Source organism: Phyllostomus hastatus, unplaced genomic scaffold, assembly GCF_019186645.2.
Source record: "Phyllostomus hastatus isolate PE091 unplaced genomic scaffold, TTU_PhHast_1.1 phas_contig_40, whole genome shotgun sequence".
Classification (NCBI taxonomy): Eukaryota; Metazoa; Chordata; class Mammalia; order Chiroptera; family Phyllostomidae; genus Phyllostomus; species Phyllostomus hastatus.
Window position 1 is genome coordinate 34,639,637 of NW_025333872.1, and position 25,113 is coordinate 34,664,749.

At 39.0% G+C, this 25,113-nt stretch overlaps 1 protein-coding gene across 2 annotated transcripts in view; it reads left to right on the top strand.

The window, feature by feature from the left end:
* Positions 1 to 2,182: 2,182 nt before the first annotated feature.
* BCKDHB (branched chain keto acid dehydrogenase E1 subunit beta) overlaps positions 2,183 to 25,113 on the top strand; it is a 188,895-nt gene continuing 165,964 nt past the window's right edge. For both annotated transcript variants that reach the window (XM_045843192.1, XM_045843193.1), the window contains exons 1-3: positions 2,183 to 2,417; positions 11,604 to 11,681; positions 13,110 to 13,178. In XM_045843192.1, coding sequence (XP_045699148.1) covers positions 2,225 to 2,417; positions 11,604 to 11,681; positions 13,110 to 13,178 — 340 coding nt within the window. In that variant the 5' untranslated portion in view covers positions 2,183 to 2,224. The remainder of the gene's footprint in view (positions 2,418 to 11,603; positions 11,682 to 13,109; positions 13,179 to 25,113) is intronic.

Genomic DNA, 25,113 nt, shown 5'->3' on the forward strand with positions numbered 1-25,113 from the left:
CATACAGTATACTCTTTTCAGATTAGCTTCTTTCATTTAGTCATATGCATTTAAGATTCTCCATGTTTTTTCATGACTTGATAGCTTATTTATTTTTAGTGCTGAATAATATTCCATTGTCTGGATACACCACAATTTATTTATTCAACACCTTCTGATGGAGGATATCTTGGTTGCTTCCAAATTTTGGCAATTATGAATAGAGATGCAATAAACATTTGTGGGCAGGGTTTCTTTGTGGGCATAGGTTTTCAACTCCTTTGGGTACATTATAAGGAACGTGATTGTTGGATCATATAGTAAGAGTTTGTTTAGTTTTATAAGAAATTACCAAACTGTCTTCCAGAGCAGCCCTATTATTTTGCATTACCACCATCAATGAATGGGAGTCTACGTATTTTTAATTGGGTAATTTACGTTTTTATTAAGAGTTTTTAAAAAGTATATTCTGGGTACAAGTGCCTTATCATTCTGACTGCTGGACCTCCTCAAGTTTCCTGGACCTTGATGCCATATCTGCACCTCTTCTGTTCCAAACATCATGCCATGGTCACGAATTTGAGGACCCTGTAACACTCTTTTAGGTCTGCCTACAAAGAAAGACACCTGCAGTTCTTTGTGTTCTATGGCTCTACCTTTATGGAAAATGGGAAAAACTGGACCTTAAATTAGCATGCTCTTTGTAATCTTTTGTTCAAGACATAAATTTTATACCCTAAGTTATTCAGGTTCTTGAGGTTTAATAATCAGAAACCAGTCTTTAAAAGTTAGTCTTTTCTCCAATTATTGTCTCTGCCATTGGTTTTAAAGTCTATTTTAAAATTCAAAAGCAAGAATACGACTCCTTTGCTGTTGCCTCCTTGATGCCTCTGGTTGAGTTTGGGAGCATGTAACAGGATATGAGGATGAAATATTACAAGATATTATGTTGCTATATAAGAGAGGTGTTCAAAAGCTGACTCTGAACAGGTACAGAATGCACAGGCAGTGAAGCTCAGTGACAGGAAGTGAGCCAAGAGTCATTCTGAAAGATAGTGTTTGCCTGGCTTTCTAAATTATACTTCCAAAATTACCACAAAAGTGACAGTAATTTCCCAACTAATCATCAATGAAATGTGGCCAGGGTGGGTCCCACTTTAATAGCACAGACATTTCCACAGTTACCAGATAGAGGTGTGGTGGGGACAGGGAATTTTTTTTTTAAAGCGATTTGCTGGGCAGACACTTCTATTGGTGCTTTCTTTTTTGTTCCTGACTGCATATAGTTGGCAGTTCAAACTTAACCAGCATATGAAGATCTTCAAAATTTTGGGCCTGTCCTTTCCCATCCTCCTGCTTTCATCTGATGAAGCTACTTTCACTCTTGTTTCTGTCATATTATACAATGACTTGTAAATTCATGGACAGAGAAAGTAACTTTTCAAATATTTGGATTTTTAAAAAATTATAAAATTGATTATTTTAAATGTAAATTAATGACTCAAATTCTCCAGTTTTCTAGGCTAATTAGAATAAACCAGCCAGGTCATTTTCCCTACACCAGGGCAAAAATGCATCGACTATCTAATAAATGGATTTGTAAGATGAAATTTCAGTTTATCTGTTTCACTGTCATCTAGATAAAAAATTAATACAAATATATACAGACTTATCAAACATTCAAGAAGGATTTAAATGAAGAGCTGGGGTTTCACGCAGTGACTGTTAGGTTTTCTGAAACTCAAAGCCAATAACCAGTGCCACTCAGTAATCTTTCCTCCCTTTACTTACAGATATAGAGGTAAAGAATAGCAGAGGATACACAGGAGTAACATTTCAAAAGAAAGTATAAATGTTAAGATGAAAAAGCCAGCGAAACTGACAATGTAAATGATGCTGGGAAAGAACAAATCCAGGGATACTGAAGAACTTTGCAGAACTGCGACCGGTCCCCGGACCGCTAAGCTGAATTAGGGAAGGCTCCACCTCTATGGATGGATGTAAACTTCTGAGCTCAGTGCCTGCCCACACGCACTGCCACCCCACCTCTTCCGCAAGCGCAAGCCGAGCAAACGCTGCCTGGCTTTTCTCCATGCCTGTCCCACCCCTGAATCCGCAGTTCCGAATGGTTCGATTCATGGATCCGCCCCTTAAGCCGAACCAATGTGCAAGCTGCTTTGGTGCTCCGCCCTTACTGCCGGCAGTGTGCAGCGGAGCAGCTAGCAAAACCTGGCGGCGAGTGGGGATGGCTGCGGAAGCTGCGGCTGCGGGCCGCCTGTGGCTCAGTGCGTGTAGAGCCGGGGGACACTGGCGCAGACTGTGTAGTGCGGGGCTGTTGCGAGGTTTCCTGCAGCCCGCCTCGGCCGTCGGGGATGCAGCCCAGAGGCGGCAGTTGGCTCACTTCACTTTCCAGCCGGACCCGGAGCCCCAGGAGTACGGTGAGCTAGAGGCTGCCCTGTGCGCTCCCGCTGCTACCCAGGCCCGCGGGCATCCTGCACAGTCCATGCCTGGCTCTCTAGAGCCTCTTCCTATTGTAGGGTCCGATTGTGGTTTCCTTCTGGCTCTGAATAGCCCCTCAGTCTGGACTGTTCAGCTTTTGAGAGGCAGCCCTCTGCATCCTGGACCTGGAGGAGAGGACACACTGGAGTCTGGAAGGGCCCGAGGGTGGAGGTGTGGTGCCGAGGAGACGCCTCCCTTTCTCTGGTGTCCATCCTTGCTTTCCCAACCCTGGCCTTAGTTGTTGCCCTAGCTTGCCTGGGACTAGGCCAACACCAATAGGCAGCGGTGTTTAAAAGAAAGATTTTTTTTTCTTTTTACCTTTGGTAGATTAGAGAAAACGGAGGAAATAAGTAATTGAATTGATTTTCCCAAGGTCACAGAATAGGTTCTTCATGGACATGGGAAAGAATCCAGGCTTTCTACCTAAGCTTTCTGCTAGGCTAGGCTGCCACTCAGCCAAGGACCGGTAATTTAATTGACGTACCTGAAGGGAGGACGAAGTCATCTAGGGCTTCAATGGTAGCAAGGACACGGAGCACACCTCACAGTATAACAGTTGCATAACTTTTACGATTTTTTCTTCAAGTTTTATGTCATCTTTGAAAGTCCAGTGTCTGTCATTTGGCCATTGGAAACAAGAAAATGTTTTCCCTCGTCTAAAAACTTTTCTCCTGCTAGAGCTGAAGTGTGTTTTTATTTGTGAATAATTAATGAACTTTTATTGATGGCTTGCCCTGGGCAGGCACTGTGCTCAGATGTTTACATCCATCATCTCATTTGATGCTTAGGACAGCCTTAAAGAGGTCAGTAGTGTTTTTATTCCCATTTTTCAGTTAGGTTAATTGAGGTCTTAAGCTAGTTTGTCCAAGGTTACACAGATAAGTTAGTGGTAGCTTCAGCTTTGGAATTACTCATATTCCAAAGCTGTATTTTAAATAATGTGCTAAAATGCATGTAGAAATAATTTGCTATGAGGGCTTCCAGTTTTGTGGAACAGAGAATACCTTAAAGGTGAATAGCAGTGTTCTTACCAATAACACGAAGCTTGAATTTTGTCTTAAGAGCAAAGAAACTTTTGCACAATACTTGGGAAATAGAGCATAGGTCTTCTTAATCCCCTTACATAATTGAGAAATTGTTAAAATTTGAGTAAAATGATAGTCACTTTCTATGAATAGTCTTATAAAAATAATAAAGACATTATATAGATAATTTGGATAATAGAAAAAATAAAAAAGAATCTTACCACTTATTACTGTAAATATTGCTAACATTTGGGGTGTATTCCTTCCAGTTTAGTGGAATCAAAGTATTCTAATAAAACTAGTGGAATTAAATTTTCCCATAATTGTATTTTTAATACAAATACAATCTATGCTATTTAATCAAAAGCATATCCTTTATTGTTATATAGTTTATTTATTTATTTATTTGTTTTTAGAGAGGGAAGGGAAAGAGAGGGAGAGAGAAACATCAATGTGCGGTTGCTGGGGGCCGCGGCCTGCAACCTAAGCATGTGCCCTGACTGGGAATCGAACCTGAGATGCCTGGTTTGCAGCCCGCACTCAATCCACTGAGCTATTCCAGCCAGGGCTATATAGTTTTTATAATCTCCTTTAGAAGATGCTTTCTGTGGAGTAGGAACAGTATAATTCAATGATTAAAATCTTGGCTCTAGAATCAGATTGTCTTAGCCCTGCTACCTCTAACTTTGAAGTGATCAATTACCCTCTGTAAGCCTCAACTTTTTCATAAGTAAGGAGTTAATAATAATACCTACTTCAGAAGGTTGTTATAAGAACTAAATAAAGATAATAAGTATGGTATATACTTAACACAGCCTCTGACAACACCTACAATAAGTGGAAACTTTAAATAATTACTATTATGCTTTAGTTGTTACAGCTTTGTAGTGTTAAAAATAATGAAGATAGAAACACTTCATGTGTCTTTTATGTATCTAAGATTATTTGCTTAGGATAAAGTCCCAGGGATGATATTTCCAACTTGAAGAAATGAACACTTTAATGGATTTTAATGCATAGTTTAGATTTCCATTTATACTCCCATCTGCATTTTTAAGAGTGTGAGTATTGGGTGTCATGCTAAAATCACAGGTGTACTCTATATCATGATTTATAATAAAAAATACATATTTAATCTTTGTTCCACTAATTGCACAGAGTTCGGAAAATCCTTGAAATTTCCTTGACGGGAGTGATCAATGTGCCTTTTGTTATGTTAATATTGGCTTTTGGCAAGCTCCTTAGTCAATTAAGGATGGGGGCTGGCCTAGAGAAGAACAACCTTTGTGATTAGCCAGTTGGCACTTTCACTCCCACCCACCTGACCTCTGGGGAGGGAGTGGGGCTGAAGACAGAATGAATTGCCGAGGGCCCATGATTTAATCAGGCATGCCATAAAATCCCAAAGGACAGGGTTCAGACTGCCCCACTCACAAGTTAACATTGCCAAAGTTTGTCTTAATAAGCTTTCTTGTCCTCATCTGTACTACCCCAGATGTTGCTGGGGGGATTTTGTGAGATAACATTTAATTACTGGTGCCTGGTACCTGTTGTACTAGAGTCAGTTTCACTAATTAGGGGATTTGGAAGGTAACCAGCATAGGGTAGATGCTTCATAAATACTGGACATTTGATAGTAGTCACCTCACTGAATTCTCACAATAGCTCTGTACATTAGACATTTCTTCTATAGAGATGGTGAAGGAACTTGCCCCAAGTCATGCAGGATGTAATGGCTCACAGACTCAGGCCAGGCCTGCCTTGTGCCAGTGTGTTTACTCCCGCCATCGCCCTGTGTTGCCCCCCAAGGAATAGCACATCTAGTCACTCCTGTTGCCGCCCCTGATATCAGACATTGTGTGTATTTGTAGGTTTGTTTTATTTTTTCATTCTACACATTTTAATTTTCTCTGGATACCAAACTGTGCTAGGTACTTAGGGATATGGAGATGGGCCGGTCTAGTGGAGGAGATAGACATGAAGTAGTAGGCAAATGCCTACTTAAATCAATCCCAGTTGCAATAAGTGAAATAAATGTTTAGGTGCTAGGAAAAAGAATAATACAGACCTGGCTGGCTCCTAAGAAGAGGTAACATTTAACTAACCTCTAAGGGATCAGAAAGGAGTATTCAAGGAGTTGTGTGTGGGTTGCCAGACAGAGGGTCAATATATGTAAAGGCCCTGAGGTAGCAAGGAACTTGGTTTAGTAGAATTGAGAAGAGACTCAAATGGTGGGCCTTGGGGACAGTAGTGCAAAATGGGACTACTGAGGTGGGCAGCAATGAGATCAGTCAGGGCCTTGTGAGTGTGGTGAGGAATGGAGTCTTTTTCAGGTACGGAGGCCTTGAAGGATTTTGAGCAGAGGGGTAATATGACATGCATTGCTTTTTAGGACTCTCACATAGCAGCTTTTTGATGAATGATTTGGAAGGATGAAAAAGTGCAAGTTTAGAAGCAGTACTATGGACTGAATATCTGTGTCTTCCCAATCTCTGCACCCATTCTTATTTCGAAGCCCTAATCCCTGATGTGATGGTATTTGGAGATGGGACCATTGGGATGTCATTAGATCATGAGGGTGGAACCTGCATGAATGGGATTATAATGAGATTATAAGAATTCTCCCTTATAAGAAGAGAGGTTCTCTCTTTTTCTACTGTGTGAGGAAATAGCAAGAAGATGGCCTTCTGCAAACCGGGAAGAGGACCTGCACCAGGAATTCACCTTGGTCTGGATTTCCCAACCCCCATAACTGAGAAATAAAATTCTGTTGTTTAAGGTACTCATTCTATGGTATTTTGTTATAAGAGCTAGAGCTATCCAAGACATGCAGTTAGGAGGTAGGTTTCTGGAACAGGAAAGAGATGGTGGGTTCTGGAAATAGTGCCACATTTTAAGCTATGTTTTGGAAGTAGGATTGGTGGATTGGATGCCAGTAATGAATAAAAGGAAGACTTCAAGGATGCCTCCTTTGTTACTGGCTTGGGCAGCCAGATAGAGGATAGAGCTGTTTGCTAAAATGTGAAAGTAGCATCTTGGGCATAGACATCAAGAGTTCAGTTTTGTGCTTGTTGAGTAAAAGCCCAAGACACCCAAGTGCAGAACTGCTGACTGTTGGAGATGTTGATATAAGAACATCCAAACCTATAGATAATTTTTATAAAAATTGTTTTGATTCAAGCAGGATATAACTGGATGCAAGATCTCAGGAGACTGAGATAAATGCATTGGAGAATAACAGTTTGTATTTTCTGTTATGCATTTGGAATTAAAGAGGGAACAAAAGAAGATTACATAAAGGTGGGAGAAAGCAGATTATGATGGGAATTATAGGATAGTTAAGGGTAGGTGCTCTCTTGCATGCTTTAGAAGGAGGGGTCTAAAAGGGCCATTTCACAGGTGTGTGATCCTCTATGCACAGAAACAATGGAAAGGGCCTGCTTGAGGCAAAGATGAGCTTTTTCGGAAAGAATTTGTATGCTTGTGACTACCCACCATGACCTGCCCAGTTAGGAATTTATAATTAGATCACCCTGTGAGATTATGATAGGGGAACTCAAGAGTAAAAGATTTTAGCTTTAGCTGATAAGTGATTAGTGCACTTGGAAACCTATTATTCTAGGAAGTGGAATACAGGACTCACCTGTAACTTCAGGAGGTCCACAAGCAATTCAACCTTTGTGCCCCAGGGGCTCTGCAAGCAATGGAGATAGTAACTGAGCCATTGTGTTCCAGTGAGGGAAGACTGAGACTCAGATAAAGAATTGTTGATCAGCAGATAAGGAAATACTAGGAAAATTGCTGCAGGACTGCAACTCTTATCTGATGAACATTTTCCCAAACCCCTTACTTACCCTTTCTGTCTTCCTATAAAAAAGATTATCTTGAGATGAGATGTTAAGACAGTTTTTGAGAGTATATAACCTGCCATCTTCTCAGATTTCAGGCATCTGAAAAAAGCACCCATAATGATGTAATCCTTGTCTCTGCTTATTGGTTTTGGTAGTGACAGGCAGCATGAATGCTGACTTTTCCAGTCTCCATTACTTTCCATAGAACCCATTTTATTTGTCCACAAATATAAAAGACAGGAGCTCTGATGAGAGGTCTGGATTATAGATACTCATTTGGGAGGCACCAGCATGTGGGTAGGTTTAAAAGCCATTTTGAGATTGAGTGGAGAAGGAGCCAGAAAAAAGAAGGGAAGCCTCATCACTTGCCATATCATGACTAAGTTACCAGGTGCCCTGAGGGGGGACCCTAGGGACCTTAGTTACAGTCGATTCAACTTTCAGAGTTTCTTAGGGCCTGTCTATTTGATTACTGCCCCCTTTCCCCAGTACCATTTACTTTCTCCCTTTTCCTGGATATGCAATAATACCAGCACCTTAAAAAGGCATTTGTGTTTACAGATCCTTCATTTATATTTTAATGTTAAATGTTCTGTCTCTGATGTTTGGATTTTCTCTGAAACTTACTATAATGGAATAGAGATTGCAGCACCACTTAATGGAGCTAAGAATGAGGTAGAGGTACACACCTGGCACATAGAAAGGAATTGCTGGAAAATAGGGCATCTGGAGAGGTGAAAGAAGTTTTCTTGGGGGCAAATAGGTAGTTTCCTCACCATCTTCTCATTTCACAATATAGTTACTGCCAGTTTAAGCCACTGAAATATTCATTGTGCTTCCACAGGCATACATTGTATGTTTTAGGCACTGTGCTAAATGCTTTCTAAGGAATATGATGAGGCAATGCTATTATACGTAGGTCTACAGCAAGGACTAGGCAGCTCAAAGGAGTTGCAGCACTGAATTTGTTCGCAGAGCCTTTGTTTTTCTGAAAGTAGGCCCTAATTTTCAATATCATAGCTGTGTATTTTTATTTGTTTTGGGTCTAATTACAAATACACTTGCTGTTGACATGTCCTGCTATTGACCTTATTTATTTTTGTAGATTGCTCCTTGGGACCCATTTACCCCTTTTGTCTCAAGTGCTCTGGCTCTGTGGAAGGCTTCTCTCTCCCTTCAACACAACTGCCTACTGAAGAGTTATTCAAAATAACTGAATACTCCCTCAGACTGCTATTGCAATACTCCCCTCTCCCCCACCTCCCCTGCAGTCTCTTTGAATTGTGACTTTGACAGATCATTTTTTTCTGTCCATTCCTTTCTCTGTAAGTGGTTGATTAGCAGTTTGCTTTGTGTATTTTTTATCTTTATTGAAATAGCTGCATGTATTTATTGGTTTAGTCATTCATTCAACAAATGTTTATCGAGTACCTACAATGTGCCAGACATTGTAACCACTGAGCATATAGCTGTCATCAAAGGCAGATGGGAATCCCTTCCCTCTCACAGCTTATGTTCTGGTGTGTCCCTTCCATTCCATTCACATGCCACTTGCCTTTGCAGCAGTGATGACCTAGTAATTCGTGATGCTGTAAATAACTTTAGTGGTGTTCATAGACCACCTTCCTTCTTTTTTCTTTTTACAGATCTTCGCAGTGGTGCAACTTTGGTTGGATGTGCTATAGGTGTGCTTATCTTATGAGGGAACACCATTTTACCAATGGTCTTTGGTGTAAGCTACATAAGAATAAGTACTTTAAGGAAATTAAATATTTATTTTTTTAATTTCAATTTTCCAGGAAATTAAATATTTAAAATGATCTTACCTGTGAATAACTTGTGATTTCTTTCTGACCTGTCCATCAACATAGTACAACTTTAAAACAAATTGAAAGTAAATGCAAATAAGAAATACAAATTGGTAGTTACAAAATAGTCACAAGAATGTAAACTACAGCATAGGGAACATAGTCGATAATATTGTAGTAACTGTGCAGGGTATCAGGTGGATACTAGAACTGTTGGGGTGAGCACTTCTTATGTTATATAAATGTCTAATCACTGGGTTGTCCACATGAAACTAATATAATACTGTACATCAACTGTAATTGAAAAATTAAAAATATTTAAAAATTTCAAAAAATTGTCATAAAACTTTTAAAAGCATCTGATAGAATAGCAGTTAATCCAAAACCCTAAAATTTTGAATTTATTTGAAAAAAAAGTATTCAGGAGTGAAAGTTTATGTGCTCATATGGAAATATTACCTTTAAATACCCTTGTAAATTATTTTCATGCAAGATGAGTAAATTCTTTGTGGTTATCAAACAATACTTTCCAGACTTACTTTGAGTGATTTTTCATTATTAAAGTCTTTGCTTTCTTCTGACTGGAAATTTGCTGAGCAGCAATGTGATAAGATACCTTAGGAACATTCAATATTAATTCTAATGATCAGACTAAAATAAATACCAGCTTAGATGTTTAGGAATTTTTCATCTTCCTAGGTTCTTAGGTATAAAAATCCTAATTGATAAAAATCTTACTTTGTGAAATGTGTGCAATAGGAGAGTGGGAATATCTTGGTGGTTGGTAAAATTTACCCTAAACCATTATTATCTGATGCTGGGCACTAAAAAACACTCTAAAGAGTTTTTATAGGCTGGAGAAGGATTTAAGGAAGGTATCAATTAAATGATATAGCCTTAGCCTCAAGAAAAATAAATTATGACATGATCATGGACATGTGGTGTGATTGTGTTTCCTCTGACATAGTTGATGTAACAGTATTTTCTTGAGTGAATTCCTGTTATTCCTACCAGAAATAAGTCTAGAAACAGGCCTTTATTCTGGGCACACAGGGCAGCAGGCAGACCTGATGGGCATTGCCAAGGCTGGTAGTCTGGGTATTTAGCAGTGTTGAAGGGATTAGAGAGACACCTGAGGCCAGAGCAGACAGAGAAATAGTAGGCCATGTGTCAGTAGTTAATAAAGATTCAAGATGTCACAGGTCAGAGACTGTCATGGAGTCTTGGGAAGAAGATGGGTTTCCAGGAACAAAATGAGTGACTACTGTCTCATGGCCAGAGGGTTGAAGGCGATGAATGGCAGTAGCTATTGTGTCCCACCCTGGGAACTGGACCTTGGATTTTGGAACATAGCAGGCTACCGAGGAACACAGAGGTTAGATGGGGCAGTGGTCAGGGTGAGTGCAGGTGTTAGGTGATTTGATATTATCATGGTTATGGGTTAAAGTGAGCACCAGTGCAGAGATTAGGCACTAAAATGAAGACTGGGCCTGTGGATCAGAGAGGATTCTGGCAGAAGAAGCCTTTCTCTGCACTGAATATGGTTTTAGGGGAGTTGACCTAAAATTCTAGGATGACTGTGGGCACTGGGCAGCACCAAGACTTAAATCACACCTCTGAAGTCATAATGCTTCTGAATTTCAGCATTTGGAACTTGATCAACGAATGCTTTGTGCCCTTCAGAATAATGCCCAGGTGAAGATGAAGAACACAATGTCCAGATCTAATCATAAATAGCTAATATTTATTTTATTCAGCACTCACTGTGTCCTGTATTGTTCCAAGTGCTTTACGTGTACTGATCCATGCAACCCATTTAGGGAGAAAGACATTGGCTTGCAGAGATTCTGACTTGAGCAATAAAATAATAGGGAGAAACAAGTCTGATGGGTTTAGGCATGAGATTGTAGTATTCTCCAAACATCAGCAATTCTGGGTACTTAAGTTCACTTGTTAGCCTTCCTCATTGTTTTATGGCCTGTGACTGTTTGCTTCCACTGGCCTATGTAACACATGCCACTGGTCATGTGCATTCCTTATGGCTAATGTTCCCAACCTCCCTCTAGGGCACCTTCCCACACCACTCTCGTTGGCTGGTAACCTTTCCTGACTTTGCGTAACTTTTGTTTATTTTCTACACATATTTGGTCACTTGATTATATGTCTTTTTTTGTACTTCCTTTTTTATACTTGTTTCTTAAATTGTTTAATGTTTGTAAATTTTGCCTCATCAACAACCCCCTTGAGGTTTGTGTTACTTTTGTGTCTTTTATAGAGCCATCAGCATTGTAAATAACCCAATAAATTCATGTAATGTGCTCTGTACCTTCCTTCCTACCTTGATTTTATTTAAGTTGTAAATAACAGTTAACAAATGCATTATTTTTATATGTTTTACTATGTATGAAATGTGACTTAAAAATTTTTTTTTTATTTTTCAGGGCAAACTCAGAAAATGAATCTTTTCCAGGCAGTAACAAGTGCCTTGGATAACTCATTGGCCAAAGATCCTACTGCAGGTAACTTCCCTTGGGCTTGATTGTGGAGGCTGTGGCTTCAGAATTAACGATTTGCTAGAAATATTTGTCTGGAGCTCAGTGGTTAATATTATAGCTACCTGAAATTTGTAAAAGACCTGACCAAATGATTATGGTTTAATAATCCAATTATGATCTTAACACACTTTTAATGTGCTCGTTACAAATTAGTTCTCAAGCGCATCTAACATCATCAAATTAACTTTCCCCATAGTATGTGAGGTACTGATATTATATTAATACCTTCTGGATTAAACCTACTCTGTACTCTTGTTTCTCTAGCATATAAAAAACAAAATACCACTTTGTTCAGCTCTCTATAAAAATCAAGATTTAATTCTATGCTTTCCTATAGGATACATTGTCATTCAACTTGCAAGATTTTGGGGGCACTAACTTTATAAGTAACTTAACCTTTGTCTTATCAAGTTAAATGATTAATACAGGAAGAGTTGTCCTGCTGTATTTTTAAAAATTTGATTGGCTGTACTTCATACTTTTGACTTCCTTCTACTTGAGAATCCCTAGTTTTAAGATCAAGTGAAAAACAGGTTGTTTTTTTAGTAGGAAGTGAGAACTAGACTGTTGGACCTGCTTTGTTTTGAATGCTCTCTGAGAGTGATTGATCTGGATGAATAGAGAAGGGTAAGTTATTTTCCTGAGGTACACAAGGCTGGTTAGGTGCATTAATATGAATAGAATTTAGCACTGTGAATTTCATTTTTTAATTTTCTTTGCTTTTACTACAAGTTCCTCTCAATTTGCCCCTGTACTGTTCTTTTTCTTACTTACTATGTCCTGCCATACTTGCCTCCTTTCTCTTTCGCACAGTGCAAGTCACTTAACTATTTGTGACTGTTCTCTCCTTTTGGAATGCTTTGCTTTCAGCGCTTCTGAACACCGACTCTCACTGTATAATATACCATGTATGAAAAACCACTGGCCAGGGACTTGGGAGCCTGGAGTGTGAGTCATAGCTCTGCCTCCTGCTTTCTGACTTGGCAAGTTCCTTTACTACTTCTATGGCTTCAGTTTCTCCATGGTAAAACAACATGAGGTTTTAGATTAATGGTTCTTTCTTAACTGGAGCAATTTCAATCCCCCTTCCTCTTATGTGTAACAATGCCTAGAGACGCAACTGGGTGTGAGGGGCAACTGTCACCTGGCGAGTAGAGGTCAGAAATATGATGTGCTGCTGAATATCTACAGTGCACAGGACAGGCTGCTGCAATGAAGGAATCATCTAGTCCAGAATGTCAATAATGTCAAAATTGGAAAACTTTGATTTGGATCTATGGTCCATTTCTGTCTTCTGATTTAAAATGTAAACATTTACATTACTTATTTCTCATTGTTACTATGATTTAGGGATTATTAAATAAAATATGTTCTTTAAACATCATTTTTCAGTAATATTTGGTGAAGATGTTGCCTTTGGTGGAGTCTTTAGATGTACTGTTGGCTTGCGAGACAAGTATGGTAAGTTAATATCTTTATATATGAACAGTATTCCTGCATAATTTTTACTTAAAGATCTTGAGAATACAAAATATGCCTGTTAAATTGTTGCCATATCTGTATTGTATGAATGGGTTTCTTTTCATTGCCATAGCCACCCATGGAATCCTTTGGCCTAGATTTCTCCAAATGTGCTCTAACTGTGGCATCCCTTTGACCTACTTCATATTACACATATTATAGATTCCAAAATAATGTTGATTAAATGTATTGTTTATCACGTCATGCGTATATCTAGGAATCTTTGATGTTATTGCTGCCTGCTCAATTTCAGTTGCATTGCCTATAGTTTAAGATTTTGCCCCATTGGTCTTTCTTAAAAGATTTCATATTTTTTTATTTATTTTCTTTTTTATTTTTATATAATTATGTATACATACAAGTTTTATACATCTTTTTATGTCTATATATTTTATTTATAGATGTGCTTATATACATATGTTTTTTAAAAAATATTTGGCTCCTATTTTGTAACTCTTCTTTAAAAAATATATTTTATTGATTATGTTATTACAGTTGTCCCAAATATTCTCCCTTTGCCCCTCTTTGTATGGTACCCCTCCTTCTCTCCAGCAATTTTCCCTACTTAGTTCATGTTCATGGTTCATGCATTTCAGTTCTTTGGCTACTCCACTTCCAATACTGTTTTTAACATCCCCCTGTCTATTTTGTACCTACCAATTTGTACTTCTTAATCCCTGCACCTACCCTCCTTCTTGCCTATCCCTCCAAATAATCTCCATTTCTTGATTCTGTTCCTGTTCTGCTTATTTGCTTAGTTTAATTTTTAGATTCAGTTATTGATAGTTGTGTGAGTTGTCATTACACTGTTCATAGTTTTAATCTTTTTCTTATATAGTTCCCTTTAACATTTCATATAATAATGGCTTGGTGATGATGAACTCCTTTAGCTTGACCTTGTCTGGAAAGCACTTTATCTGCCCCTCCATTCTAAATGATAGCTTTGCTGGATAGAGTAATCTTGGTTGTAGGCTCTTGCTTTTTATCACTTTGAATACTTCTTGCCAATCCTTTCTTGCCTGCAAAGTTTCTTTTGAGAAATCAGCCAATAGTTTTATGGGAACTCCTTTGTAGGTAATTATCTGCTTTTCTCTTGCTGCTTTTAAGGTTCTCTTTTATTTTTAATCTTTGGCATTTTAATTATGATGTGTCTTGGTGTGGTTCTATTTGTGTCCAACTTGTTTGGGACTCTCTGAGCTTCCTGAACTTGCATGTCTATTTTCTTCTGCAGATTGGGGAAGTTTTCCTTCATTATTTTTTCAGATGTTTTCAAATATTATTGCTTTTCCTCTCCTTCTTGCACCCCTATAATTTGGATGTTGGAATGTTTGCAGTTGTCCCAGAGGTTCCTAAACCTCTCCTCATTTTTTTTGAATTCTTATTTCTTCATTCTGTTCCAGTTGAATGTTTATTTCTTCCTTCTGTTCCAAATCATTGATTTGAGTCCTGGTCTCTTTCCCTTTACTGTTGGTTCCCTATATCTTTTTTGTTTATTTCACTTTGTACAGCCTTCACTTCTTCCTTTATTTTGTGTCTTTACTCAATCATTTATGTGAGCATCCTGTGTTTTGAATTCTGATTCAAAAGTGTTACCAGTGTTTTGAATTCTTCATCTGATAGGTTGGCTGTCTCCTCATCACTTAGTTCTTTTTCTGGAGTTTTGATCTTCTTTTTCATTTGGATTATATTTCTTTGTCTCAGAGCACCTATTACTTTGTAAGGTATTCGCCAGGGCAGGGCAAGCTGGGTTGTGGTACTGTATGTGAGGAAGGGATCAGGGAGGGAACAATGCCATTTACTCAGCTCTCACTTTGTTGGGGGCCCTTTAAGAGAAGTCTCTTGAGAATCCTGCAGTTTCTTCTGCTGGCCCAATCCGCCCTGGTTTCTGCAGTGAGAAGTTATGGGAACTTATCTTCCTGGTGCTGGAAACCTGGGCAGGGTGGTCTGGTCTGTGGCTGGGGTTGCTCCTTCCTGAGGCATCCCTCCCAATTTTTATCCACCATAGGTGAGTGTGGGACCACCCATTCTGTCACCTCTCCATGCCTCCACATCTCAGCCCTCCTACCCATCTGGATGAATGTGACTTTTAATCCTTGGTTGTTGGACTTCCATACAGCTCGATTTTCTGATGAATCTGGGTGAAATTTGTAGTTTAGTTCTAATTTTTTTCTGTAGTTGTGTGTGGAGGTGAGGTGTGTTTATCTATGCCTCCATCTTGGCAGGGAGTCTGATTTCATCTTTCATTACCTGCATTACTCAGGGTTCTTCAGAAAATAGAAGCATTATGATATATTTGTGTTTTTGTGTATATATGTACCTATATCTGTGTGTGTGTATATATATTTATATATCTGTATATCTATCTATATCTATGCCTATATATAGAGAAAGAATAATAGAGAGATTTATATTTTAAGGAATTGGCTCATACAGTTGTATGGGCTGACAAGGCCAAAACTTGTAGGGCAAGCCAGCAGCCTGGAAACACAGGTATGATTTCTATATTTCAGTCTTGAGGCTGAATTTCTTTTTATGTAGGACACCTTCATTTGTCCTAAGGCCTTGAAGTGATTGTATGAGGCCCAGCCACATTATGTAGGGTAATCCTCTTTATTTAAAGTATACTAATTTAAATGTGATAAATCACATCTAAAAATACCTTCACAGCAATATCTAGACTGGCATTTGATCAGATAAGTGGGCACCAATGCCTAACAAAGTTGACACACAAAATGAACCATTACATTCTCTTTTTACATGTTTTATCCCAGCTAATGCATGTCCTTTGCCTGGTATGTGATTGATTTCTCCTTTTTGCTTTCACTCATTTCATTTGACTCAAGACTATCAGAATGCATTGTGGCCCATCTCATTCTTCTCACTCCTGACTTTTTATGTAAGGGATGTTGCACCCTCTACTACTGTAAGGGATGCCTTAGGTAATTTTTACCCATTTTTTCTTCTCAGTTTTATCTAATCTGGCAATGCAGTTCAGTTTCTTGGGAGAACTTGATATCTATCTATCTTCTTATCTTTGACACTGCCCTGTAAAGCTCCTGTGTGCTACCAGAGTAAGGGGTGAGGGTCTTTAAGATATATTTTTCTAATTGTTGTTCCTTTTTGTTCCACTCTTTTCTAAATCTAAGGAACCATAGCATGTTCATTTCACTTACCAGAAACTCCCAGGTGGTTGTTCTCACTTCTTTTTAATGGCAGGCTGATTTCCAGGGTCCTACCCCTCTGCTTTTGCCTAGTTTTCTATTTCTAATAGCTGTTTAGAGTTTGAGACAGTTGGGTCAATCTCATCTACCTCAGGCTATCTCAATTAGTTCCAGCTAATTTAGACTCCTATAAACTTGAGAACTTAAAAAAATGTAAAAATGTTTATACATTTGATTTCAAAAGTAATGTATATGCATTGTAGAAAATTTGGAAAATACAGAATGGTACAATTATTCATAATCCAGAGATAATGAAACAGGGAAAAATGTCCCCATAGGCTCCACTGCCTGCCACAATGAAAGCCAAACTCATGAGACAGGTGCTGGTGAGAAGGAAAGTGGTTTATTTCAGATGTTGGCAACCTGAGCAGATGGCAGGTTCATACCTCACAAACCATCTCAACATCTCTGGTTAAGCCAGCGATTCTTATTGGGAGTTGGTGGGAATTTTGGAGGGGAACTGCCGAGTGGGGGACTGTGGATGTATGGTTTCTCTTGAGACAGGGAAGTGGGAGTGAGGGGAGGGGGCTGAAGTGGAGGTATAAAGTTCCCACTTAAGTCCATTCTTCTTGTTCTGATGTTATCTCGTGATGTGAGTTAGCCAGATGTCTCATTCATTGGGTCATTGCTGGTGGCAGTGCTCTTCTTTCCAGGAACAGGGGCAAATGGAAGCAAAATACAGAGTTGATTATATGTATACTTTGATTTGTTACAGAATGTATAACTTTGGTCATTAGATTAGTAATATTAAATCATGATTACAATAACCTAGAGAAAATCACTGTACATAGTTTGGTTTGTATATTTCTCAGCTGTATTTAAATATATTTGCATTTATTAACCAATATTTAAAACATAGAATTGCACTTTTTTTAAGGCTCTTTGTCTCTACTTACATTGCCCATCTATTCTTACATGCTGTCTATTTTATGTATTAGAGCCTTTAGCATGTTAATCATAGTTGTCTTTAATTCTAACATCCCTACATCTGGTTCTGATGCTTGCTCTGTCTCTTCAATAGCTTTTTTGCCTTTTGGTATACCTTGTAATTTTTTCTTTATAGCAAGACATGAGGTGCTTGGTAAAAGGAACTGTTGTAAATAGGCCTTCAGGGATGTGGTGGTGAAGTGGGGCAGGGAGAGGAAACATTCTGTAGTCTTATGATTAGGTCTCAGTCTTTTGGTGAGCCTATACGTCTGGATTGTGAACTTTGCAAGTGCTTCTTATTCCCCCGCCCCCCAGGTGAGATGGGATGGCAAGAGTGGGCTAGAGTTGGTTATTTCCCTTCCCCTAGGTCAGTTAGCTCTGATAATACTCAGCAGGGTAGGCTTTGGTTAACTAGTTTCACCTGATGGTACACCTTCTTAAGAAGGGACTGCTCTGGTATGTCTCAAAATAGTTACTTCTCTGCTTCCCCTGCTGGAAGTGTGAGGAGATTTTTCTCTGATGTATACTATGGGAACCTCGTTGATCTCCTGGAGGTAAACCTCACAAAGTTGAGGCCACCTCATTGACTGGGTCCCTTGGAGTTTTTAAATCTCAGACTTGCCCACACTGAGCCTCCAGCACTTCATCTGTTACACAGTTCAGGTTTTCCTACCCAGGCACTGGTTCCTGTGGTGGTTTCAACTCCTAATCTCTGCTCCTGTAAGTTGAGATTCCCAATAGTTGTGTGTCTGCCTGTTTCTCCAGTCTTGGGGGCAGAGGTTTGCTGTGTGTCCTCCCCGCTCATATGGGTTTAAGATGATTTTTAGTCTGTTTACCTTGTTGTTAGGATGAAGTGGCAACTTCTAAGCTTCTTACATGTGGAACTGAAAACCAGAAGTTGAGTTATACTTTTGTAACTTGTGTGTGTTATGGGGCCTAGAATCAGCTCTGACTCTTGGCAGCCTTGTTATGAATGAGTGATGTCCACAATGCCCTGTTCTTAACAAGCCTGCTTAACTCTTGTCGATACATGCCTATGGCTTCTTTTGTGGAGTCAGTCATCTTGTATTTGTCCTTCCTCTTTTCCTGTTGCCTCCTGCTTTTCCCAGCATTGTTGTCTTGTCTATATCTGGTGTAGCTATGTCGCTGAGCAATTTCTAGCCTTCATTATTCCGTCATGCCTGGCCCAGTGTGTAGTAGCATGCCATATGCTTGTTTAAGCTGGAGACTCTTCTGTTGGCTCTCTGCCCAGGTTCTCATCCTTGGTGCTCCTCTTCTTACTGTATCCATTCTGTCTGGGGTGTTTCATCCACATCACCTTCAGCTCATGCACTGGTAACTTCCAAATTTCTATCTCCAGTCTAGACCTGTGGCCTGAGCTTCAGATCTCTATATTTAATACTGTATATCACTGCACATCTTCACCTCAATGTTCCAGTCACTTCAAAGTCAGCATTTCCAAACTCACATTTTCAAATTCAGCAGAAGTCATTATATCCACCCAGCAAATCCATGCCTTCCATTACATTTTCTATGTTGGTGAATGTACCACTGACCTAAGCCAGAAACTGGGGACATCCTAGTGTCTTCCTTTTGTTTCTCATTCCCAGTATTCAGCCAGTCCTACTTGTAATTTTATCTTCATAGTTTGTCTTTCATGTGGACTCTTTTTCCATTCTCACTGCCATGGATTCTCACTTTAGATTCTTCACCCGTTGTGCTTGAACAGTTTCATCATTTTTCTTAGTAATTACCCTCCCTCCGGTTCATTCCTTATCTTCTTGCCAGTGTGAGCATTCGGAGGTACAGATTTCTTGGCAAGATGTGTGGAAGACATTGAGATCTGCTTCCTACCTACCTACCCACCCGACCTCATTCACTTTATTCTTCACTTATATTGACTTTCTGGATGTTTTCCTGAAGCCCTTGCTTTTTTCCCTACCTCTCGTCCTTTGTATATGCCATTTGAATCTCTCTCCCATCTGATTATTGGTAAACTCCTATTTCACCTTCACATGGTTCCTCTTCGTGAGGCTTCCTGACCCTCGGGAAGACCCAGGCACTACTTAATCACTGTTCAGAGTTTACATATTTTACATCTTGCAAAGTATATTTTAATTGTGCTTCCATCAAATCTGTACCAGACAACTTAAAGGCACATCTTTTTTGTATCCCTGAGTGTTAACATAGCATCAGTGAATAGTATGTGAATCAACCCTCCACTTTCTCCCCAAGGCAGGAACCTACGACCTTAGAAAGGGGATTTGCTTATCTCCCTTCAATAATTTTTGGTTGGTCTGAGTTTCTTTCTTAAAATGTAGGTAAAAAAGGGAGAAGCTAAATCTCTCTTGACAAAGTCTACTGTTTGTAGAGGACTATTGCAGATCTATGTTTATATGACAGGGGGCTGAGAAACAACTCTTTCAGCTTTATTGTCAGCACTGCCATGAATTTTTACAAGAGCTTTAGGACGATGAATTCAAATTTTGAATAATTCTAGGTCGATCAGTAGGAACAATTAAATCACCACCACTGATTTTAATGAGAAGAGGGTAAGACTGAGTTTTCAGAAATGAAGAATGAAGAAAATGGTGATGAGAAATATACTATCAAAAAAGGACTTTTGCGCATTTAAAAAATAGCACTTGCCTTTTAAAAATCTCTGCCCTTTTGAATATAAGCTGGGACTTTTTAGGTATATTTAGCTTAGTGTTTTTTTCAAAGTTAAAAATATTAATTAAAAGATTATGTTGATATAGTTGAATACATTGTATGAAATGACATAGCAAAGACAGCCTTTTGTGAGCCAGCTCTCTGGGCAAGGCTGTGTTGAGTGGGAAGGGTTCACAGTCGGTCAGTAGGTGGCAGCCTACCCTTTGAAATGAGACTGACCCTGTTGGCATTTTACTACTGTTCTGACTGCAGAGGAGCGTTTTCAACTCCATCAGAAGGGTAATTTGAAGACTTGGAGGTTACTGACATAAAACTGTAAAGCTGAATATTAATTTATGTAAAAAAGAGGGAGTTGTATAATTAGGGACAATGCTATTTAAAAATAGCATTGGGAGGGGAGATAGAGTTATATTGTAGTCCAGGTAGTCCAGATGAATGTGGGTTTAGCACCACTAAACTGCTTTTTTCCTTCTTGTATTTTGATAGAACAAAATAATAGGAGTGCTTTGAAAATTGAATAGTATAACTTCCCAACACATTGAATACCAGATTGCAGTTTTAAACTTTTTAAGCAAGGAGATTCCTTGATCAGGAGCAACAATTGGAATTTGGGAAATTCTAGGTAAGCAGTGGGTGGGAGAGGGTAATTAAAGGTAGTTGATTTTTACAGTGTGTGTGATTTTTATGTTGAATACCACAGATTCTGTCATTTACATTATGAGACAGATTTCACTGTATACAAAATCTGCCCTCCTTATTGTCATCCTCAGTGTGATAGAGTGTGCATGTGTTGTAGTCAAATAAGACTTTGGCATTTCAGGTTCAGGGTCTGTTTTTACTTAACACTGTTGTGTACTCATATGAATATTGCTGGGCTGCGGTTCCTAAGGCTATATTTTGGTCTACTTTTTGCAGGAGACTTAGGTGAGAAAAGGAACAGCAGAGGACTTACTGATTTAGTTTACAGGCCCAAACATCCGCCTTTTCACAGGACTTGATGTTTTTCCATTACTGTATTCATTCCTCTACACCACAGCTGCGGCCTGTCGTAGCAACTTGGGAAAATGAATATAACTACTTCTTATGTAAACATCATAGAAATTGTATAACCAGATACTTTAATACACTGAATTCAGGAAGGGAAACTAGGACAGTTATGTGGCGATGGTGAGTCTTCATAGTATGCCAGTATTTGGGAGTCAACTCTGGGCCTTGGTGTCCTCATCAGTGAAGTGAAGGGAGAGGACCAGGTGGTTCTTGTAGATACATGTCTCAGTAATCTTTGTGGTTTTATTTTAAAAGTGAAACACATTTGCTTTATACTTTGATTTCCTTTACATTTAGAAGCTTTGTAATTATAACTGTTGAATTATTAATTATAGCTGTTGAATTATCTTAGAACCCTGGGGTTGCCCTGGCTGGGTAGCTCAGTTGGTTAGAGTGTCATCCTGATCCGGCAAGGTTGTGGGTTCAATCCCCCTGTCAAGGCACATACATGAAGAAACCAATGAATGTATAAATAAGTGCAACAACAAATTGATGTTTCGCCCTTTCTCTCAAATCAATAAAAATAAATAAAAAGAACCCTGGGCAAACTTAAGCACTTAATTTTCTCTTAAGACATCCCTTTTCCAGTATAATTTTGTAGTTGTGGGGACTGTGATCAAAATCATTTGACAAATCTCATGCTTTTATATGAATTACAAAATAACACAAACAGAAAGTGACCTTTTATTATACACTTCTGCTGCAAAGAATGGGTTGTTTGGGTGATAATCATACTCTTGGATTTAGTGTGAGGGTTCTGTTGAAGAGTGGCACTCTGTGAGATGGGGTTTGGCCTCTGAGCAATTGAAACTAATTTCCCTGAAGAAAAAAACTTAAATGATGATGGTTCTTCAGGGAAATAGAATATGTAGTTTATTCCCCCTATTGAAGTGTATGCATTTATGACCTCAGAGAATGTTGAAAACTAGTTATAGGTGGTAAGATGTCTGACTGTTCCCTAAGTTGGGAATGAAAACAAGTATCAATAAGATGGTGTAAACTGTTTTTTATAATATGCCTATTAAAATATTTTTAAGTATATTTTATGGATTATATTATTACAGTTGTCCCAATATTTTCCCCTTTTCCCCCCTCTGCCTGGTACTCCCCTTACCTCCAGTAGTTACCCTTCCTTACTTCATGTCCATGGGTCATGCATATAAGTTCTTTGGCTTCTCCATTTTCTATATTCTTAATATCCCCCTGTGTATTTTGTACCTACTAATTATGCTTTTTAATCCCTGCACCTTTTCCTTATTCTCCCCTTCCCCCTCCCAACTGATAACCCTTCAAATGATCTCCATACCTATGATTCTGTTCCTGTTCTGGTTGTTTGCTTAGGTTTTTTGTTGTTGTTGTTATTGTTATTGTTTTTAATTCAGTTGTTGATAGTTATGAGTTTGTTGCCTTTTTAATATTCATAGTTCTGGTTTTTTCTTTTTAAAAAAATTTTAATTGTTTAAGTACAGTTTTCTGCCTTTTACTCCCATCCCAGCCCACCCCCACCCCCAGGCCTCTGATCTTTTTTTTTTCTTAAATAGGTCCTTTTAACATTTCATGTAATAATGGCTTAGTGATGATGAGCTCCTTTAGCTTGACCTTGTCTGAGAAGCACTTTATCTGCCCTTCCATTCTAAATGATAGCTTTGCTGGATAGAGCAATCTAGGTGGAAGGTCCTTGCTTTTCATCACTTTGAATATTTCTTGTCAGACTCTTCTAGCCTGCAAAGTTTCTTTTGAGAAATCAGCTGACAGTCTTATGGGAACTCCTTTGTAGGCAACTCTCTGCTTTTCTCTTGCTGCTTTTAAGGTTCTCTCTTTATCCTTAACCTTTGGCATTTTAATTATGATGTGTCTAGTTGTGGTTTTCTTTGGGTCCAACTTGTATGGGACTCTTTGTGTTTCCTGGACTTATATGTCTATTTTCCTTCATCAAATTAGGGAAGTTTTCTTTCATTATTTTTTCAGGTAAGTTTCCATTTCTTGCTCTTCCTTTTCTGCTTCTGGCGTCCCTATGATTGGATATTGGCACGTTTGGAGATGTCCTTGAGTCTTCTTATACTTACTCATTATTTTGAGCTCTTGTCTCTTCTTCCTCTTCTGGTTGAATGTTTATTTCTTCCTTATGTTCCAAATCACTAATTTGAATCTTGACTCCTTCCCTTCACTGTAGGGAAGGAGTAGATGTTTCTTTATTTCACTTAGTGTAGCCTTCATTTCTCCCTTTATGTTGTTGCCGTACTCAATGCGTTCTTTGAGCATCCTGATAACTAGTGTTTTGAACTCTGCGTCTGATAGGTTGGCTATCTCTGTTTTGTTTATTTCTTTTTCTGGGGTTTTGATCTGTTCTTTCATTTGGGTCATATTTCTTTATTTCCCTAATTTGGCAGCCTCCCTGTGCTTGTTTTTGTGTATTAAGTATAGCTGCTTTGATTCTCTGTAAAAGGCACCTATAAATTCTGTGGGTTGGAGCCTTAGGTAATGACCAGGGTGGGGCAACCTGCTTCACTGGTTTGTAGATCTGTGTGGGGGAAGGTCTTGGAGAGGGGACTGTGCCACTGTCTGGCTTTTGGGGTTTTCTGTCACTTGCCCCATTTCTAGTCACTTCACCCGCTTCCCTTATGTGACTGGCACCCTTCCAGCTGTTGCCCTAGTGTTAAAGCCCAGAGTGGGTGGGTTTGCATATGTTTTAAGACCATAAGGGCCCTTTAGTGGAGCTTCCTGAAAATCCTGCAGTTCCTTTCACTGCCCCAACCCCCACTAATTTTTATAGCCAGAAATTATGGGTATTTATCTTACTGGTGCTAGAACCCTGGGCTGTGCATAGTGGCCTAGGATCACTTGCTCCCAAAGTATCTCTCCCAGTTTTTATCCACCACATGTGAATGTGGGACTGCTCATGCTCAGTCCACCGCCACTGGCATTCCAGGCCACACGGCATCTCCTTGACCCTTTCCCCATCTCTGTGTCTCCCCAACTCCCACCCATCTGGATGAATGTGGCTTCTTTAAATCCTTAGTTGTCGGACTTTCGTATGGTTCAGTTTTCTGACAGTTCTGGGTGTTATTTGTTTCAAGATTTAGTTGTAATTATTTTGTGATTGTGAAGGAGGCAAAGCATGTCTGCCTGCGCCTCTATCTTGACAAGAAGTCCTCCTATTTTTAAAGGATTGCTAGTCACTTTAGGTGTTTTTTACTTTCCCAAAACTCAGGCACTTTAATTTGCTCCTGATATTACAAGTCCCCTTTGTTTTCTAAAAGTACACATGTGGTGGAATTAGTTAAGGAACAGGTTTAATGTGCCCTTTTTTAAGCCCTTCTTTTTAATTCAGTTGAAGGAGTTACCTGAGAAAAAGCAATAGAAACATTGACATGTGCTTCGTTTACGGTAGTTTCCCTTATATATTACATTGATGTTCTTTTGTAAATTTTTATTAAAAAAAGATTTTAGGCCCTATTATAGTTAGAATTGGCACAAGTCATTACTATTTCAACTTCTCTAAACATTAAAATGACTGCCATCACAGTTGGTGTGTTGATCAGTAGCTTAACAAATAACATTTAAGAAAATAAGACATTTAATGTATTTTGTAGAATATCAGAAAAGGGGAGGAATTGAGGATATACTTGAATTTCTGGAGCACTGAAATCACCCCCAGTTCTCAACTGGGAGTCATTTTACCCTGCTGGGAACATGTGGCCATTTCTGGAGTCACTTTTGGTTGTCATAGCTGGGGGTTGCCCCTTCGCATATAGTGGGTGCAGGTCAGGGATACTTACCCGTGATGCATTGGACAGCCCTCTCCCACCAAACAAATAATTAGTATCTGGCCCCAAACGTCAATAACATCAGCGTTGAGAAACCCTGCTCTAGTCTCTCTTCTGATGCAGAAACTGAAGTTTTGAGAGGTTGAATTGTTACCCTTTTGCCCACTGGCAAGTGGGTGAGCCAGATACTGAGCTCAAGCTTTCTGAAACACAGTTTTAAGCTTTTTGAACTACGTTATT